We start from the raw sequence: 19,795 nt of genomic DNA, 5'->3' as shown, positions 1-19,795 counted from the left end.
CATCCAGGACATGACCAAAACCTACACCCCAGTCCGCTCTGCATTGGCAAACCGGCTTGCTGTCCGCTCACTGAGGCATTCACAGAACTCGTGACTGTTAACTCCCCATCGACATCCGGACAGCAGAAAGCCTCCACATCTTCCGCCGCAGACTAGAAACCCATTTCTTTCGACTCTACCTCGACTAAGATGATGACGACAAGAAAAAAAAGAAGCACTTAGTTATACATCGCACTATGACTAGCACTTTATAGTTTGGCTTACTTGAAGCTCTTACTTACTTCTAGCACTTGTTTGTACCCAAATGTTTAAATGCACTTAAAGTCGCTTTGTATAAAAGCGTCTGCTAAATGACATGTAATGTAATGTAAAAGTAACAAGTTTTCGAACTACCGGAAATGGTGAAAAATGTGCCAATCTTCCGGTTTTAGATTGAAATTGATGAGGAAAATATTTGTTCCTGTTTATAGTATATTCCAAGATATGTACAAAGTAGTGCTGATAAAGAGTCAAGAGGTTCCAGACTGCAGCCATACACCCTGAAAACCCACCAATGACACCAAACCCCCCAGATCCATGTCGCTGTTTGACTCACTGAACGGGTGGATGGAATTGTAGAGCTAGTTTACTAATGCTACCCTAACCAAGCTAAAACGAGTTAGTTGTGTTCATAATGCCGCCATAGACCTTTAGTTCTAACTACATGAAATTAGTTATATTGGATTGCATTTATCCATCTGTCCCATTTCATATTTTATATATAATCGTGTTTTGACATGTTCCTTTTCCCTTTTAACAAACTATGTACTGTCCTCCACACAGTGGCGCAGGTGGTTAATGCCAGTTCCCAATCATATGAGGAGTTTGCATGTTCTCCTTGGTGTACGTGGGTTTTTCGCGGTGTTTCTTCCCGCAGTCCAAAAACATACAAAGCAACTCTAAATTGACCGTGAGAGTAGAATGAACGGTTGTTTGTCTCCATGTGGCCTTGTGATGGAATGGTCTAGTCCACAACCATGTGGTCTTGTGATGGAATGGTCTAGTCCACAACCCCATTCCCTCCAACCACCTTTCCCAATACGCAGGTGACAATGTTTCTGAATCTGGCGCGGAATGATCCTGACGCAACATGTACTAGCCAATCAGACGGAGAGTAGGTTGAGGTTTTTTCAGTTAGGAACGTGGGAAATCTGGAGGTTTTTTTTTTTGTTGTTTTTTTTTGATAAACAATGGTAGGGACAGAGTGGGCGAAATACGGCAAAACATTAACAAAGACCGGGAGAAAGAGACTGGATTAAAATAATTGAGTTTGGTTCAATTTTATGACAAATTGGTTTGATGTCCAGTTGAATTTTTTTTTATAAATACAGGAATAAGCAGGATTAACCATACCTGATTAATAGAGAGGACACCAAAATGTCCATCTTGTACATACCAGCGCTTGTTTATTTGTGAACTGCTGTGAGCAGGGCATACCGTCTCCCATCTGAATCCACAGTAGGCCCATATTGCCACCTACTGGTGCTAAGGTGTATTACCTTCATGAAAATATGCACAGATGTCCGAAAAGTTTAATTATGTATATAAAAAAGTGAGTGCTTGTTTCAAAAATACCAAAAATATTCCCAGAAATACACTAAAGTACTTTTATACTTGACACCAAACTCCGGAGCCATTTAGCTGTTTAACACACTTAATAACAGGTGGGTGAAACTCTAACTTGCTAATGCTAACCTAGCCAAAACGAGTTAGCTCAGATCAAATGTCTCATTAGCAAGTCCGTTCACTTCGCTGTACTGTGTCAGCTTTGTTGACAGTTTGCAGAATAATCATCAAAAGCCAGCAAACTGCTCAGTGTTTGTGCCTCATTATTGAACAGGTGTGTGGTAGTATTATGTAGTGGTTTAACAATAAAACATAACCCTGCTGCCATAGACTTTCTGACCACATTAAATTATATATATGAATATATATTATATACACATATATACACACACACATATGTATATATGTGTGTGTATGTGAATATATATATATATATATATACACAGCTTATTCTCTTGTTTAGTGTCATTTATTGGATTGAATGATTGAAGTCTGAAGAAACAAGATATATTGGCAATTTAACAATTTAGAGAGATGGAGGAGGTTGATTCGCTGTGGCGACCCCTGAACGGAGCAACCGAAAGGAAAAGAAGAAGAAGAAGAAGAGAGATATCGAGATGCCCATATCTCTATAGTCTGGGACTGAATTCTCCAAGAGGACAACGCTCGCCCCCACTGAGCAGGGTGTTTGAGAGACTACCTCCAGAATTTGGGAGTGGAGAGGATTGAATGGCCTGCCTGCAGTCCTGACCTCAACCCCACTGAGCCCTTGTGGGATCAGCTTGGACGAGCTGTTTGTGCCAGAGTGACCAACACAACATTGGCTGACTTGCAACAAATACTGGTTGAATAATGGGATGCCATCCCACAGGAGTGTGTCCAGTATTAGGTACCACATGTGGCTGTGCATCATTCTTACCTATGCTACTGAGGCCCCTGTTTGTTAAATGAGTAAATAGTTAAATTGCCAGTATGTAAATGGGCGCAACCCACATACTCATCTCTGCTGCACAACCCACAATGCAAATTTCCTTACTTTTTGTGCTAAATTTAGATTGAGATTGAGACATGGATTAGCCTATTGGGGCCTAAGAGGAATCTTCATCTTGAAGTTGTTCTTCCAAAAACATAGCGATCAATCCATCCATTTTCTACCACTTAATCCTCCACATGAGGGTCACGGGGGTTGCTGTGCCAATCTCAGCTGACAGTGTGATCTGTCACTTTATAGATCAAAGTTCCTCAACACACTTCAAAAAGTTCTTTAATGCAGAAATTTCCTTTAAAGTTTCATAACACAGGTCAAAGTCCTTAGCCAAGTTCAAAGCCTTACTATACCAGAACAAGAATATACAGGCGACAGGGGATGCTTTGAACTTTTAGAAGTGAAAATAGAGTGGTGGAAAATCAAGAATTGTGGAGGGCAGCATAACACATGGTAGCCATACCGTCTGCCTGAAAGTTATTAGAAGGAGAGGCCCAAAGCCCACCACCAACCTGTGTATTGTACCCGTTGGTGCCAACCAGCTGTTCAACTAACAGGTGGGTAAAATTATTTTGGCATTTCTTCATGCAACTGAAAAACATTTTCTGAACCAAACAACAAAGTGATTAATTGAGAAAATAATCGACAGATTAATCAATTATAAAAATATACATTGCCCTGGTTAGGATTGGGAGTAGGACAGTCCCGCCTGCCTGTTTCACTGTTTAGACATCATCTGAAGAATGGTCAGTATGTGGTTCTCCTTTTACTAGATCACTGTGTTATTACATTATAAAGGTGACCAAACAACGAATGCTCCCTGGCTGTGTGTATGCTTTCACGTGCATTCACAACATCACCTGCAGCACAGTGCCAGCCTCGTCCATACAGATGACAATATTTTTGTGGTTAAATTCTCTTCACAGGCTGACAGCAAGTGCATCATGGTGGATGTAACCAAATGGTCACTTTTCAGCATGATCGGGCCTCAAGAGCTCTCCAAGATACAGAAGGCGTTAGTGTTTGGATCATCTGCTAATGAGGCTATTTACATAACCAAAGATGACGAGGTGAGAGGTAAAAGGAGAGGTGAACGAGTGCATAAACAATATTGATACATTTTTTGTTTGCAAGAACTTGTGCCCCTGTCCTTAAATCTCTCCACTCGTGTCAGGACTGTGTCTGCCAGTGTTAATGATTGTGTCAGTTATGTGACCTGTTACCCTCCTCAGCTGACTCAGACAGCCTCTGCTTAGTCCCGCTTATCACTGACCCACATTCCATGTCCTGGGTTTTTTTTTTTACCTCCTTTTGCCACTTATTCTCAGGTGTATGCGTTTGGGCTGAACTGCAATTACTGCCTGGGTACAGGAAACAGACAGAGCACCATCGTACCCAAGAAACTGCACTTCCTGAGTGGGAAGAAGGTGGTCAGCCTGAGCTACGGCAGTGGACCCCACATCCTGCTGGCCACAGAGGGTAGCTGCACCAAACATGTACTTCTTTTCTGTCACGGCTGGTCTAAAAAGTGCTGCAAGATGACAAATCTGTGTGTGTTTCAGATGGAGAGCTGTTTTCTTGGGGACATAATGGCTACAGCCAACTGGGAAACAGGACAACAAAGCAAGCAGTAGCTCCATTTCTGGTGACCGCCTACATGCTCAAACAGAAGGTCACAGAGGTGGCCTGTGGGTCTCATCACTCAATGGCTCTGACTGAATCGGGAGAGGTAAGTGTCCAGAGTATCTAAAGAACTTTCACTGCACAAGTATGCGTCAGCAAAATGTAGGCCTGTTTTAACACCTTTGTAATGGCACATGTGACTGAGCTTTAGTCAGAGACCTTTAAAGGGCTCTATATCCAAGTTGATCCCCCTGAGCTGAACAACTAGAAAGCTTCATACCTGGTAAATAATATATGTGTATATACTGTACGTATATGTATACACATATATATGTATATATTCACATACAAAAACTTACACAGTATGTGAACAATGTATCATCTCTTGCACTTTAGTTCATAAGAAAAAGAAAACAAATGAATCATTTTTAATTTCAAAAGTGAATTTTGAAATTAAATGCCAGCAAATGTGCCTTTATCTGGCCAATGAGGAAATCAAGGATGAAGTTAAGCAAGCCAGGAAAACTTGATGTGGCACTGAAATGACTGGATGCAAATGGACTGTGAGAATGATACAAAAAAGCCTGAACTTTTTCAAAAGTCAACTAAAACTGAACGTGAACTTCAGAATACACATCATACAATGCAATATAGACAAACACTAGAGGAAAGCACTGATGATTTTGTGACCTGAGCTAGAACATTAGTACCTAAATGCCAACTCATTGATGAGGAGCTGATTGAGTTTATCATTGCTAGCACACCACATGATGCTCTGAGGAAAGACCTGTGGCAAACCCCAAGACTACTCCTTGGCTAATGTACTCAAAGAGGGATGGAAATATGAAGCTTTATCAGCAGGCAATGAACAGTTAAACCAGCTTGGTCTGTCAAACTCGGGAAAAGTGTATAGGACAAACGTGCAAAAAATGTGGCACCAACCACAGACCCTGTCAGTGTCCTGCATACTTTGACAAGTGCTCTGCATGTGGAGCGAAAGGGCACTGGAAAAGCAGATGACAACAAAAGCAAAACCTCAATAAAGCACCCATAGTAATTTTAGCCTGGAGAAGGATCTCAAAAGAGCATATCCGAACCAGTTTGATGAAATATTATTCATAGATCACCCATGAAACTGCAGCATTCACTTCGAAGACAAGCTTCAAGTCGACAAACTAGTGAAACACGATGCATTGAAAGGTAGTTTAACACACTGACTGATGCTCCAGCCTTGCATGTAGCACAACGAAAGATGGACAAATATGCCTAGATTCACAGAAACTGAATGCTAGCCTTAAAGGATGCCCACAAAAGATGAACATATTGCTGGAAATGTCTTCCAATTGGACTAAGTGTCTCTCAAGAATGTTTTCAGGCCAAGATGGATCAAATCCTCAAGGGTCTCCACAGTGTGGTCAGCATACAGTAGCTGATGAGGGTAGCAGTGTGCGGCAAGGACGACAGAAACCTAATCAAACTTATGGAACAAGCTGCTGAAACAGGCATGGTGTTTAACAGTGATAAATGAACAATAAAGTAGCACAGCATCTTTGGGAACACATAGACAGATTATGGCATAACACCTGACTCTGCTAATATAAGAGACATTCAGAAAATGCCAACCCCACAAAACAAGAATGAACTTCAAAGACTCATGAGAATGCTAACACACCTTTTAGCCTACATGCCAATGTTTGCAGAAAAAGCTCTCACCTTGAGAGGACTACTGAGAAGTGATGCTCCAAAAATAAAATCAATCACAGAGGATGCATGTTTGAAATATTATAATGCTAATACACCCCTGACTGTGGATGCACCACAGAAAGGCCTAAGCACAGCTGAATAAAAGACCAATCACATTCAGGTCAAAGACACTGACAGAATCAAGATAGAGCAACATAGAACATGAAATTCATGCAGTAGTGTATGGAATGCAGCGATACCACACTTTCATCATTCACTGTGATGACATACCACAAACCAGTTGTGACCATCTGTGACAAACCACTGCATGCACCACCACCAAGACTCCAGCATATGCCAATTATGATGTCATTTATTTCTCCTTTATTCAAAAACACTTGGTAGGTATCCAGTACTTCAAATAGACTTTCCTTCTTTCCTCTGTTTTTTAGTTATTATTTTCCTTTATCATCCTGTAGATACTCAGTAATTCAAAAATATTAAAGCTATAATGTATTACTCCTTTCCCCTAAATGCCCCACCATATGTATTCAGTAAATTAGTACCTCTTAAGTACTTTTTTATGTACTATTCTTACTGTCTAGAAGAATTACACAATACATGTTGGGTATTTACACTGTAAGTCACGGGCTATATTATATGTTACCAAAGTCTCTTGACTTTCTGCCAGGTGTATGCATGGGGCTACAACAACTGTGGTCAGGTGGGCTCAGGCTCCACAGCGAACCAGCCCACCCCTCGCAGAGTGTCCAGCTGCCTGCAGAACAAGGTGGCTGTCCGTATCGTCTGCGGTCAGACCTCATCACTGGCAGCCGTCGACAACGGAGAGGTGATTGAGTTACAATGGATCTCTGGAAGAAATAATAACACCAAAAACAAGTCCACTTAGGTTTTCTCTTATCTCTGCAGCTGTACGGTTGGGGCTATAATGGGAATGGACAACTTGGACTTGGAAATAATGAGAACCAGCTCACTCCCTGTCGACTCGCAGCTTTGCAGGGTTTATGTGTGAAACAGGTTTGAAATAACACACTTGCAAACACTTTGAACACACATGGAATTTTAGATGAGGTCTCAATCTTATCAAGGACCAAAAAACAATTGAGGCCTTTTTAAGTCTTCAGGCAAACTATCACCTTCCTTTTTATTCCCTCAATATTATGTTTTTCTGAAAGATATGTGGAATCATATTTATCATCTGACATACTACTTTTGAACACTGAAGTAATCCTTGTTTTTGTCTATTTTTGTATTTATATTTCCCCAGTGTGGGATCAATGAAGTTAAATCTAATCTAATATATAATTAGTATTATTATTATACTGTGTCTCCTTAGGCAGCCCATGGCCTGAGCCAGGTCCCCATTCGCTCATTATTAATTGGACCCTCTAAATTGACCGCAGCCATGGTGGGCCACAACCAGTGTACTCCAAGTCTGGATAAATGGGACCCCAAATCAAATACGTGGATCATCTGCTGTGGCGACCCCCAAGAGAGGGAGAAGCCGAGAGCAAAAAATATATATAATATAATACAGTATTAGTACATTCTCTGTTAAATAATTGAACCTGTGACCAGTTAAATGAACTGGTCACTGTATCAAGGGGTTTCTCTTTTCTCCCTGGGAGATTGTCTCAGGCTATGCTCACTCAATGGCCCTGACCAGTGATGGCTTGGTCTACGCATGGGGTTGTAACACTTTTGGACAACTGGGCACCGGCAACAAGAGCAACCACCTGAGTCCAGTTGAAGTTGTGACTAAGAAAGAGAGGTGAGCCACACCAGTCTGTGACATCACACTGCGGAAAATCACTCAATCCACTGTGGAATACATCAACATTGACCGATTTCTTTTCTCTGGCTTCTCTGACAGAGTTGTAGAGATCGCCGCCTGTCACTCCACACACATGTCGGCTGCTAAGAACCAGAGCGGTCAGGTGTACATGTGGGGCCAGTGTTGGGGCCAGTCTGTTGTGCTGCCTCACCTCACGCACTTCACCTGCACTGACGATGTCTTTGCATGCTTCGCCACCCCCTCCGTTATGTGGCGCCTTCTCTCCTTGGGTAAGACCAGGAGCACATGCAGTCAATAAAGAACTGAGGCTGGGTATCGGTGAAAAATATTTGTGATGATATGGATATCAATATCTTGACTTTTATATTGATTACAGAATGATACTTATTTTGATATCAGTTTTATGAAATCCATTGACCAAAATTACAGTCAAATTCCTTAGTCTTAGCTGATCTGAGCTGTATCTCTGGTCATAACTTCCTGAACCGGTTGAGACAGCCAATCACAGACACTGTTAGATCTTGGTCAAACAGCATGCTCCATGCTTATTAGCTCACTAACTCTTTCTACTGGGAGACGTTGATGTGTATGTGGGTGTGTTTTCCAGCTCCAGAGTATGAGGACCTCTTGACTGTGGCTCAGTGTCTGAAAAAAGAGTTTGACAACCCAGAGACGGCTGACGTCAAGTTCTGCATCGATGGCAAATATATCTACGTTCACAAGACAGTTCTCAAAATGAGGTCAGGAGTTTTAGCTCACAGATGTCACACATGCCATCTCAACATAAACAATATATATGAAAATAAAGACTGACTGAACTGTGATAAATGTTGATTTCTCCTTGTGCTAGTTTTGTTTAGAAGAATTGTTTCTTTTTATTTGTTTTTAGTTTTCTTCATTTTATCACTTCACTCCACACCTCGTACTCCAACTACGAGTTGTGCAGAGAAAGTAGAAGACAAGTGCTGAGACAATTGCAATGAGAGACTTTGCAGTTTGGATTTATATTACTATGTTAACATATATTTTAAATTTATTTTAGAAATGAAGACGTGGAAATGTTCAGTTTCTTCAATAATACCAATTTTTTGGAATGGAAGTAATGCATTTTTAGCGTCTGCATAGACTTCTCAGAATATACTAACTTAAAGAATTTTTTAATTTACCACAAGTCCTCGATTGAGCTGCAAGTAGCAACTGTTTTCATAACTGATTCATCTGTTGATTGCTTTCTTGATTTGTTTTTTTTTTGTATGATTCCTTTGGTCCATAAAATTTAGAAAAAAAATGATGTTCTCAAATGTTTTCCACAAACCAAAGTGATTTCTTATCATATGGAGCAAAGAAACCAGAAAAACAGTCACATTTAAGAAGCTGACAATCATCTTCTAAAATATTGCATGGCTTCCTAATATTGTGCAGCCCTACATGAAATAAAACAATTGAAATGAGTCATCGAATTAAGATTTGAAGATTTGTGATGCGTCTTTTGCAGGTGCGAACACTTCAGATCCATGTTTCAGTCGCACTGGAATGAAGACATGAAGGAGGTGATTGAAATCGACCAGTTCTCCTACCCGGTCTACCGCTCCTTCCTGGACTTCCTCTACACCGACGACGTGGAGTTACCACCTGAAGATGCCTTTGGTTAGACACAAACACACACGTCACTTTGTGATCTCACAGACTTCCAGTTTGTTTGTACTGGCAGTGTGAGTGTGTTTTTGTGTTTCCTCAGGGCTGCTGGATCTGGCTACGTCATACTGTGAGAAACACCTGAAAAAACGTTGTCAACAAATAATCAAGAGAGGAATCACCATTGAAAATGCATTCTCCCTGCTGTCAGCTGCTGTGTGCTATGACGCTACGGTCAGTCTTCACTAATAGTCTTAATTTCCCTGCTCTTTTTTTGCTCCATACCAACAAAGTACACAACACGACCTTATCAACACATTACAAACTTACCAATCAAAGTAGCAGTAGACCAGCAGCTGCTGTATCTCTGCCCTTAAGACGACCAAAGGTTTGATCAAGTGATGCTTATCATGACATATTAGTAATGTATTCTCTTTTATCTCATTCATGTCTTGGATGTTGACCAACATGAGTAACATGTGCTTTCCCCTCTGTCATTCAGGACCTGGAAGAGTTCTGCTTTAGGTTCTGTGTTAAACATCTGGCTGAGGTGACCCAGACTGATGCTTTTTGGCAGGTCGATGGCAACTTGCTCAAAAGTTTTATACGTCGGGCCAGCACGTCAATAGGGCTGCTACGGTGTTGCCACCATCCACAGTGCAGACAAAATAAGGCAACCTCTCTTTAACATTAATAATGAAAATAATGATTTGAAATGGATTACTCACAGTGTATGGTGTGTACTGTAGTGTTAGGTCCCAGCATGCCAAGGCGGAACCCTTGTTGTGGATTGCAAGTTGGATAATAAACATGGCCGGTTGCCTTGTGAACACATGTCATCATAAGAGTCTCCTTTAACCTCCAATGTTTATCATTGTACTCTTTGCTGCAAGAAGACCCGGGTTCGAGCCTGCTGTGTGAGTGGGTTTTCTAAGGGTTCTCCGGCTTCCTCCCACAGTCCAAAAACATGCAATTTGTGAATTAGGTAAATTGGACACTCTACATTGACCGTGGGTGTGAGTGAGAGAGTGGGTGGTTGTTTGTCTCCATGTAGCTCTGCGATGGACTGGAACACAGTCCAGGGTGTACCCTGGTAGAAGATGGATGGATGTTTATCATTGTACCTGATGAACAATAGAAACCTGGTGTCAAAAGTGAAGTAACTCAAACTGAGACAAACTTCATTTGAGACGCGTGCCACATCAGCAAGCCGCTACTAATTATTGTCAAAGCACCTTTAAGGCAGAAGACGGGCCTAAGTGGATTAAACATTTTGACAGGCTCCGTATTGCATCCGGACCGGACACACAAGTGGATGAAGATCAAGTCAACGTATTGATCTACTCGATGGGGGAGGCTGCGGAGGACATACGAGTGTCGCTGCACCTCAACCTCGAAGAAGCAAGTGAGTACAACTTTGTCAAGGAGAAACTAGACGCTCACTTTATAACATGGGTGTCAAACTCTGGCCCGCGGGCCAAATTTGGCCTGCCGTGTTATTTCATTTGGCCCTTGAGGCAATATCAAATTAACATTAGAGCTGGCCCGCCGGTATTATACAGCGGCACCGCCAACTGCAAACTGAGCAGTAAAAAGGCCTGAATGGTTGATTTATTCATTGTTATTTTATTTTCAAATTTATTAGCATGTGGAAAAAGTTTATTTTGATATTTACCTCAGAAGGCTGCAAATAGAAAAGAGGCATTAAATTTTTATCCATCCATTATCTACCGCTTATCCTGTATTTAGGGTGCATTAAATTTTTATTTAAATTTTATATGATATGCCATTGATATTTTTTAATTATTATTATTTGAAACTCGATTTTGTTATATAAAGGTATATAAGCCTTGCTTGTTCAATATTCAATGCAAAACTGGTTTGGGTCCCTATTAAAAGGTTAATTTGTTCAACCTTGGCCCACGGCTTTGTTCAGTTTTACATTTTGGCCCACTCTGTATTTGAGTTTGACACCCCTGCTTTATAACCTGCAGAGAAGTTACATTTGAGAGTGCAATGCAGGAGACGGCCTTGTCAGCTGACTGCTTCATCGCTGTGCTGCACTGCTTGGCTATGGAGCTCTGCATGATGAGATGGTGATGACTGACTGGTGTTGGGTCTAAAAGATAAATGCTTGTCAGAAGGGCTCCAAATGGACACTGACTTAACCCTGGAAAAGGCTGTTACCAAATAAAAAAGCTACAAGACATGCTTTAAAGGAGACACCCAACTTGACAACATAAATGTACAACTGCGCAGCCACACAAGACCAAAGCAGAGTAAAGCACTGCCGAGAGATATTAAGAGGAGAAACATTGCACAAGATGTGTTCATATGAAAGGCCTTAGCCTTCAACAATGTCCTGCAAGACAAGCAATCTGCAAACAATATAGGGGAAAAAGGGACATTATGCAGAAGTCTGAAGCACAAAAATGCACAAAGTAAGTGTCATCTCAGTCAGTCAACACTCAAATGAATGTGAAGTGGTGCCAACTTCTGTGAGTCATCCTTGGCCAATAAACGTCCTGATGGGGCCAGGAAGAAACCATCTTAAAGTGAGCGGCATGCTCACTGCTATTCTCAGAGAAAAGACTGTTAAAGACAACATTTATGTAGTGGAAGATTTAATGGTGTGGCTCAGTTTGAGGACACTGTGGAGAGGAGGAAAAAACTGCTGTCCATCATGGACAATCCAGAGCACCTCCTCCACCACACACACGGCAGACAGTGGAGCTCCTTCTCCAACAGGCTGTTACAGCTCCGCTGTTGAACGAACAGACATAGGAAGTCGTCCGACCTCATGCCATCTCTCTACAATAGCCATGTAAATGTAGAATACTTTAGATTTTTTTTATGGAGTTTTACAGTTCACAGTTTACTACATATTTATTATTCATTACACTCCTCATCCTTGCGTTATGTACATACAATTTCTTTTTTTTCTATTTCTATAATTTTATTCAATGTACATTGTGTACATTCTGATGCTACACTCTAATTTCCCAGTTTAGGATTAATAAAGTACATCTATTCTATTCTGGTCTGTAACATTAGTTTGGATTCTAAAGAGACTGTCAAACAGAAGTATCTTAAGCTTTTCTCTGGACTAAGGAGGAAGGAGGTGGAATACAACATTGTTCTTAAGCATGGGCCACACTCTCCACACCTAGGTGCATCTCTCTTCCTCTCCTGCCCACGATCAAGGACACACTGCTTCATATGGAGGAGCAATGGGTCATATCAAAAGTGGAAGAGCCCACAGAATGGTGTGCACCCATGGTGGTCGTACCTAAGTACACAGTAGTTTTTTGTATAAAATGTGACCGTCCTCTGGGGAGCCTTGAAAAACTGACCTCAGCTCGAGGTAATGGAGAAGAGGCTCTGGGATTCATACGTAACATTTTCAGCCACCATCAGCTTCACGTACCTTCACTGACAGGTGGTTACACATTTTAAATGTGAAGATAATCACCGCCGTTACTGTCAAGACCGTTCATTTCATTCCAGGTTTGAAGCAGTTTGTCATTACATGAGCTGTGTCTGTTGAAAAGTGTGACACACAGCTGACCGGTCACAGCATCACTGCTCAGGACAGTTTTGGTCCATAAAGACCTCATTGTCCTTATTAAAGGCTTATTCTAATGTTTAGAAAACCAACATGTTTTATTGAAAACATTTTTTTACTCTCACACAAACATGCTCATGGGTAGTGTAACATTTCTGCCGATACATGTTACAATGTTAAAATGTTACACACTGGACCTTTAAAATAAGTGTTCTGTCTTACTAGCTGGCACATTCATTAATAATATCACTAAGGTGATAAGAGGTGAGTCTGCTTGAAATATATATTTTATTCCCAAAACACACCCATAATAAATTCAAAGACTTCATGCATTTGTTTTTCTGCCGTCAGACAGATTTGGCCATGCCCTCAATATTCCTCAGATAATGGATTGTTTAGTTAGTTAGTTTATTGTCCTCTGGGGGGAATTCGTTTTCACAATTTCTGTACATTTGCATGTCTCACTAAGTCACAGCAGAGAAACAGAGAAAACATTACATGAAAAGATCAGACACAAAAGAAAAAGATGAACATAATTTAAGTAAATTCTAATGTTGTAAAAGATTTTAAGTTCCATACTTTTGTATTATATTTATTTTGGGGTGGTAGCTCAGTGGTTAAGACTGGTACTCAAAAGACATCATGGTCGCAAGTTCAACTCCACCCCTGGCAGGTTGTACTCAATTCCCTTGTAAGTTGCTTTGGATAAAAGTGTCTGCTAAATGACTGTAATTTCACAATTAAAAATACAACAAAGAAGATTTTTTTTTTTTTTGATTCAGGACTTTTGTTTTCTGACGTTCGTGTGTTGAGTGCAAAAAACATTGAGGTCCTAAGCTAGTGAGTCAGCTGAGCTGCACCCACAAACTTGTTTAAGGTGGAGATGGCTGAAGGTATTAGGCTTCTGCTGAAGCAGGCTTTTGAACCTCCTGTGATGGCCTTGCTGTTTTGTTCTTGATGTTTTGTAGACCAGTTATTTATGTGACAGTGTACACTACCACAATGAACTTGAAATGTGGTGTTGTGCGGACTCTCAGCTTTAATTTGAGGGTTCGAACAAAAACAAATTGCATGAACCGTTGAGGAATTTTTATACATTATTGTCCATTTTCAGGGGCTTGGAAATAATTGTGCGAAAGACTAAAAAGCAGTCTCATGGCCAGCTGTGGCCTGATGCCTCATTATCTCCTGTCAGAAAAAGGAGATACATGCCTGCAGTGTTGACATGAGAAAAAACTCACTGACGAAGGAGAAGCTGAAAAACAGTTTCTCCGCTAACAAGCCTGCTATGTATTTGTATTTGAGAGCAAACAAATGTAAATTTCATTAACAAATATGACACCTTATAAACAATATAAAATATTTAAGAGCACAGACCAGTATACATTAGTTCTATAATCAACCATGTACCACTTTTTTTTACTGTAACATTCGTGAGGATTATAAAACATCAAACACATTCGTATCATACAAGTGAACAACCTTTGATTTCACAGTGCTGAGCTTGTCAGGATTCAGAGATCTGCTTCAGCTGTGAACTGCTGCATTATTTCACACACTCTGACCCTCATGTACCTGCTTGGGCTTGGGTCACAAACACACACACGTAACAAATCTCAAGGAGCTGCTGATTGGACCAGACTCATCTCCTCACTGCTGTGACGACGTCTTCCATAGCTGCCACTGCCTTCATCAGCTCCGTTTGCTTCCGTTTTAACTCTGGGAAAACAATAACATGTCAATGTTGAATTTGTAAATTAGACATCTAAGAGTCAAGGTTCATACACCTTTTTCTAGTCAATTCCCAGCACTTTCTGTGTTTATTTTCAAGCCTTTTCAGCTCCTTACAGCTGTATTAAATGATACATTTACAAATACATTCATACAGTACATACATACTCAACATGCTTTGAGAACCAAAAGCAATGTTTATAGTAAGATATGAATTCCAATAAAAACACTAACGTTCTGTGTTTGTAAGTATGTCAGCTGTCTGTAGGTCGACATTCGGAGCAAGCGAAGCCCAGTTTTTATTTGTTAGGAAAGTACTAAAGATATAATTCAAAGCATTTCCAAACACTTTATCCCAAATCCAAGCTCTTTTCTAACCTGGATAAGTGATAGCTATCTGCTCTGCTGACATCCCATGTGTATACGTGCTACGTCTATACGTCTTCCATTTAGCACTCGACTGTGCGTTGTAACAAGTTTTTAAGAAATATCCATATATATTGTGTCACTCTCTGCATTCAGTACATAGCTCTCTCTCCCTCTCTTGTTGAGCAGTAGTAGCGTTGAGTCACAGTTTCAGTTCCAAATGTCAGGACAATAACATCATTTTATTCCAGGAACATTTTTATTTAAAACAAAGTTTATTTCTGCACGTTGTTTTCTTGGACATGTAGATACTGTGTAACTGTCTGTAATAAAACCGCCTTTTTTACACATGAGGCTGTGACTTAGAACTGTCTTTTTGTTATAAACAAAACATATCGAGATCAGCACTCAGCTAAAAAACATCAAGTTATAACTTTTGGTCCATATCGCCCTATTTAGCACCTTAAAGGTTAAACGTCACCTTTCTGCTGCTTGTCCACAAACTCAGTCAGCTTCCCAGACGCCTCCATCACTGACAGAGCCAGATTATAATCTGCAGCGAGAAGAAAGGTTACTGCTAAACTGCACTATTATATTATATAAAACATTAATGAGTGTGTGAAGAAGATGCTGTGGTAGGAAACTTACCCCCCTGACTGGCCTGGTCGGCCTGAATTCTGTTGGAGATGTCGTTTAGCATCCTGATAAAATCAGTGATGATGGCCTGCGTGCATCCTGCTGCGTTGCAGCTTTTCCAGAAGCTCGAGGAGTCGATGCTGACCCTGGGCCTCGGGTCACAGGGAGGGGCTGTGGGAGAAAGAGAGGAGGAGCTAAAGGATGCGCAGACGGCTTCAGGCGGAGCTGAGGAAATGGCCACACTGGTGCATGGAAGCGAGCCAGCAACACTGCGTTGTTCGGAGCGGGCAGGAGAGGGTCCAGCAATATGAGGATCAGGCCTCTGCTTAGAACTGGATCCTGAGGAGGGAGGGAGGTATGAATGAGAGAGAGCGAGAGAGAGAGAGAGAGAGAGATACACTGCTTGGCCAAAAAAAGAAAGTCGCCACCTGGATTTAACTAAGCAAATAGGTAAGGGGTTGCTGCAGTTGGTCAGGTCTATGTTCAGTAACATTATGTGCCAAAACAATGAGGTCAGCTGACTACCTGAATATAATGAATGACCAGATTATTCCATCAATGCATTTTTTTCTTCCCTGACGACATGGGCATATTCCAAGATGACAATGCCAGGATTCATCAGGCTCAAATTGTGAAAGAGTTGTTCAGGGAGCATGAGACATGATTTTCACACATGGATTGGCCACCACAGAGTCCAGACCTTAACCCCATTGAGAGTCTTTGGGATGTGCTGGAGAAGACTTTGCTCAGTGGCCCGACTCTCCCATCATCAATACAAGATCTTGGTGAAAAATGAATGCAACACTGGACGGAAATAAATCTTGTGACATTGCAGTAGCTTATGGAAACAATGACACAGTGAATGAGTGCCGTAATCAAAGATAAAGGCAGTCCAACGAGTATGTGACCTTTTTTAGGTGGCAACTTTTTTTTTGGCCAGGCAGTGTATATATGTATAGATATATATATACACACACACACACACATAGAGATATATATATATACACATATATGTGTGTGTGTGTATATATGTATATATATTTATATATACACACAGATATATATATACTGTATATACACATATATTTACACACATACATACATATATGTGTACATATATATTTATATATATACACACATATATATATTATATACACATATATTTACACATACATACATATATGTGTGTATATATATATATACACACACACATATATATATATTTATTATATATACACATATATTTACACACATACATACATATATATATGACTTGTTCCCATTTTTAAATTTGCACAGAAACCTAACGTATGTTGTTTCCCGTGATTTGAAAATGATTCACTGTTCAGTGTCATTAATGACCAAACTGAGCACATTTTCTACGGTGGTTGAGACGGACCACGGAGTGAAAACAATGAAAAGTGCGCTCTTAAGAGTCCGTCAACACGTATTTACTAAGATCTACCTGGATCCCCTGCACTTCATTCTGACTGTACATTATTTGGATGTGGGGATAAAGCTGGGTGTAGAGAAATGATCCGCGTTGGATACGGAGTAGAAAAAAAAGAATATTAATCTATACAATTGCAATTCCTTGACTTTAGTGAGGTAAGTACACATAGTCCCAGCCATAACAACACAACTGGATAAAAAAAAAAACAATAGTACAGAATTGGCATAATAATTTCTTTCAGCGTTTCCGTTTCGGCCAACAACTTTCATTTTGGTGCATCCCTAATAATGCATTTTTATGACTGGGTACAAATTCTGCAAGTATTGTCTAACATAATAGTCCACAACTTACTACTAAACTACTAAAATTGGGCCCAGCTAATTCAAAACCTTTTATAGAATGAATTGAAAAAGCCTTTGTTTTTTAAACATTCAGCAGAGAGGAAATTGTCTCAATAACAGCACCTATAAGCTGTGGCATTATTGAAGTTAAAAGGGGGTAACACTTCCTTTTTAAGGTTTGTGTAATAAGCTGTAATTAACAATTAATAAACCTTATTCATTGCTTATAAAAATAATAACTCTTTATTGGTGTTCCCATCCCATCCCTCCCCCTATATAGTCTTAGGTATGTGTGCCGTGGAATTACCAGGACATAAACACGTATTTTAGCCATGAGATGGTCAGACTGACCCATATTTGCAACTGTAATAAAATGGTTTAATGTGGGTAAAATAATACAACACATAAAGCTTCAAGATTAATTGCAGAGGTGCAGTACATTACCAACAATAACCCAACAACAAAACACTAAAGCCTGAAACACCACATTGGCTCCTAGGTCCCAGCATCCTCCTCCTCCTCCTCCTCATCTTCTCTTTGCATTTGCCCCATGAGTCTCTGTCGCTCTGCAGCCTCTTCCTCATCATCACCAGACTCTCAAACTCACAGTTATAACAGAGTGTTGGCCAGGAGGTGGAGCTGTGGGCCGCCCTATGAGCCAGGAAATCTTCAAGGGTTTTCCACTACACTAACAACCACACCAATTCCATTCTGGGTTCTTGTCAGGATGGCATTTCAAGGCTTTCTGTCGATAAGCTTTCCTGATCTATTTTCGCTGTAGAGGTGCTTCCAACGCCAAGTAAAGCGCACAGGTCCATTTGTACATCCATGGCCTTTTGTCAGTCAACAAATCGTTTTTGTTAGAGCTTAAATAAAAGACTGACTGAATGTGAAACTAACCTTCAGCTTGCACGGATTGTTGTGGGAGTGCAGGGCCCGATGCAAATCTTGTGGTGCAGCTCTCGACTTCCTGAAGCAGCAGACTCTGTGACTCAGCATCCTGAGAGGAAACAAACACACCACAGTCACCTGTGCAGGCCTTAAGACAGTCGTGCAAATAGAGAGAGGATATGCAAGGCAACGTGCCATGATCGTAATGCTGAGTCAGTTGATGCCCAAGATGAGGATACTACAGTACTAGTACTAGTCTAATGTCCACAAACCAAAATGATCCAGTTTTAATGATTTCTTTGTCATATGGAACAAAGACACCAGATAACAATTACATTTAAGAAGCTGACAAATCCAACTGAAAACATTAATTAAGCAATTGTATAAACATTCATTCATTGATTAATTAACAGCCTTACTTGTAAGATATTTATGACCACTTGTGAAAACGTACAAGGTTGCTAATAAAAAAAAATAATTCTTCATTCAAAGAGCATTTATCAGTCTAATTGTTATTTACATATTCATGTTTATGGCAGGTACTGTATGTTGTCTTAAAAGCAGGGCTGCAAATAATAATTTGATTGTTTTCTTCATTAATCAACTCGTTGTTTTAGTCCATAAATGTGTCAAATGTCTTATTTTGTCCACAAACCAAAATCATCACATTATAATAACTTCTTTGCCATATTGAGCAAAGACTTTTAAGAAGCTGAAAATCATTGAATTATATTTCAATACTTTGGGTGTCAGCGTTTACGCGTTCATTTTGGCAATTCATTTAAATAATTTAACGCCTAAAAAGAAATTAACGCCATAAACGTTGTTTGTTTGTTTACTTCCAGTGGCGATGTGGTCATTAAAACAGTCTTTGGATTTGAATATACTTTTTGTGTTGATTCTACATTCATTCCATGATTTTATATAAATAAATATCTGTTATAAGCTTCAGGTTTATTTTCGCGATTAATTATAAAGATTTTGCGATGAATCTTTTAATCGATTGACAGCCCTATTTAATACATTTAATTATTCTGTTATTAACAATGAACAATAATATACAACAATTTATATCAATAAGCCTCATATAAGACCTTATAAAAAGGTCTATAAAAAAGACATGATGCACAATATGCAGCAACAACTCACTGAAGAATGCATCGTTTCATCGTCAGTTTCCTGTGGATTTCCTAAAGGGAAACAAAGCAGACGTGTGTAAACATGTTATTACATGCACACAGTGGTTAAGTCTGCTGAGACTGTTTACCTGCGGCGGACACTGTGAGACTCTCTTCGTCGTTTCTGTGGAGACAGAACATCATACAAGAAACTGTTGTGATTGTTAAACCCAGTGACCAGAAGAAAGACACACGTTTTTTTATTATTATTATTATTATTAATAATATTATTAATAATACATTCCAATAAGATACTGTGTATGGCAACCAAATCTATGATTACATTT

The 19,795-nt window shown here is 40.0% G+C and overlaps 2 protein-coding genes across 4 annotated transcripts; one reads left to right on the top strand and one right to left on the bottom strand.

The window, feature by feature from the left end:
- The first annotated feature begins 2,916 nt into the window (after positions 1-2,916).
- On the top strand, positions 2,917-13,084 carry LOC131455612 (RCC1 and BTB domain-containing protein 1-like). 2 transcript variants are annotated; one of them, XM_058623362.1, is made up of 13 exons: positions 2,917-3,147; positions 3,277-3,336; positions 3,517-3,660; positions 3,919-4,069; positions 4,153-4,319; positions 6,588-6,746; positions 6,827-6,934; positions 7,546-7,688; positions 7,791-7,981; positions 8,320-8,452; positions 9,208-9,359; positions 9,451-9,581; positions 9,850-13,084. In XM_058623362.1, the coding sequence occupies exons 2-13, from the start codon at positions 3,334-3,336 to the stop codon at positions 10,033-10,035; spliced, it is 1,668 nt and encodes a 555-aa protein (XP_058479345.1). In that variant the 5' UTR covers positions 2,917-3,147; positions 3,277-3,333; the 3' UTR covers positions 10,036-13,084. The 2 variants fall into 2 exon arrangements, with proteins under 2 accessions (XP_058479345.1, XP_058479346.1); XM_058623363.1 differs by lacking the exon at positions 3,277-3,336 and having other exon boundaries at positions 2,918-3,147.
- Positions 13,085-13,181: 97 nt separating this feature from the next.
- Positions 13,182-19,678, bottom strand: LOC131455613 (uncharacterized). 2 transcript variants are annotated; one of them, XM_058623364.1, is made up of 6 exons: positions 19,598-19,678; positions 19,480-19,520; positions 18,340-18,439; positions 15,658-15,984; positions 15,491-15,562; positions 13,182-14,631 (listed from the first exon to the last, which is right to left on the bottom strand). In XM_058623364.1, exons 1-6 carry the CDS (start codon positions 19,650-19,652, stop codon positions 14,555-14,557), a joined length of 672 nt encoding a protein of 223 aa, XP_058479347.1. In that variant the 5' UTR covers positions 19,653-19,678; the 3' UTR covers positions 13,182-14,554. The 2 variants fall into 2 exon arrangements, with proteins under 2 accessions (XP_058479347.1, XP_058479348.1); XM_058623365.1 differs by having other exon boundaries at positions 15,658-15,816.
- Between the last annotated feature and the right edge of the window lie 117 nt (positions 19,679-19,795).

This window comes from Solea solea, chromosome 2 (assembly GCF_958295425.1).
Source record: "Solea solea chromosome 2, fSolSol10.1, whole genome shotgun sequence".
NCBI classification, from domain to species: domain Eukaryota; kingdom Metazoa; phylum Chordata; class Actinopteri; order Pleuronectiformes; family Soleidae; genus Solea; species Solea solea.
This window is presented reverse-complemented; position numbering and strand designations above follow the sequence as displayed.

Coding starts and splice junctions, on each gene's coding strand:
- LOC131455613 (XM_058623364.1), bottom strand. CDS start 19,652: ATGATGTTCTGTCTCCACAGAAACGACGAAGAGAGTCTCACAGTGTCC. Junction 19,521..19,597: donor TCTCACAGTGTCCGCCGCAG/GTAAACAGTCTC, acceptor GTTTCCCTTTAG/GAAATCCACAGGAAACTGAC. Junction 14,632..15,490: donor TGTGGACAAGCAGCAGAAAG/GTGACGTTTAAC, acceptor TTGTTTTCCCAG/AGTTAAAACGGAAGCAAACG.
- LOC131455612 (XM_058623362.1), top strand. Junction 3,661..3,918: donor ACATAACCAAAGATGACGAG/GTGAGAGGTAAA, acceptor ACTTATTCTCAG/GTGTATGCGTTTGGGCTGAA. Junction 7,689..7,790: donor GTTGTGACTAAGAAAGAGAG/GTGAGCCACACC, acceptor CTTCTCTGACAG/AGTTGTAGAGATCGCCGCCT.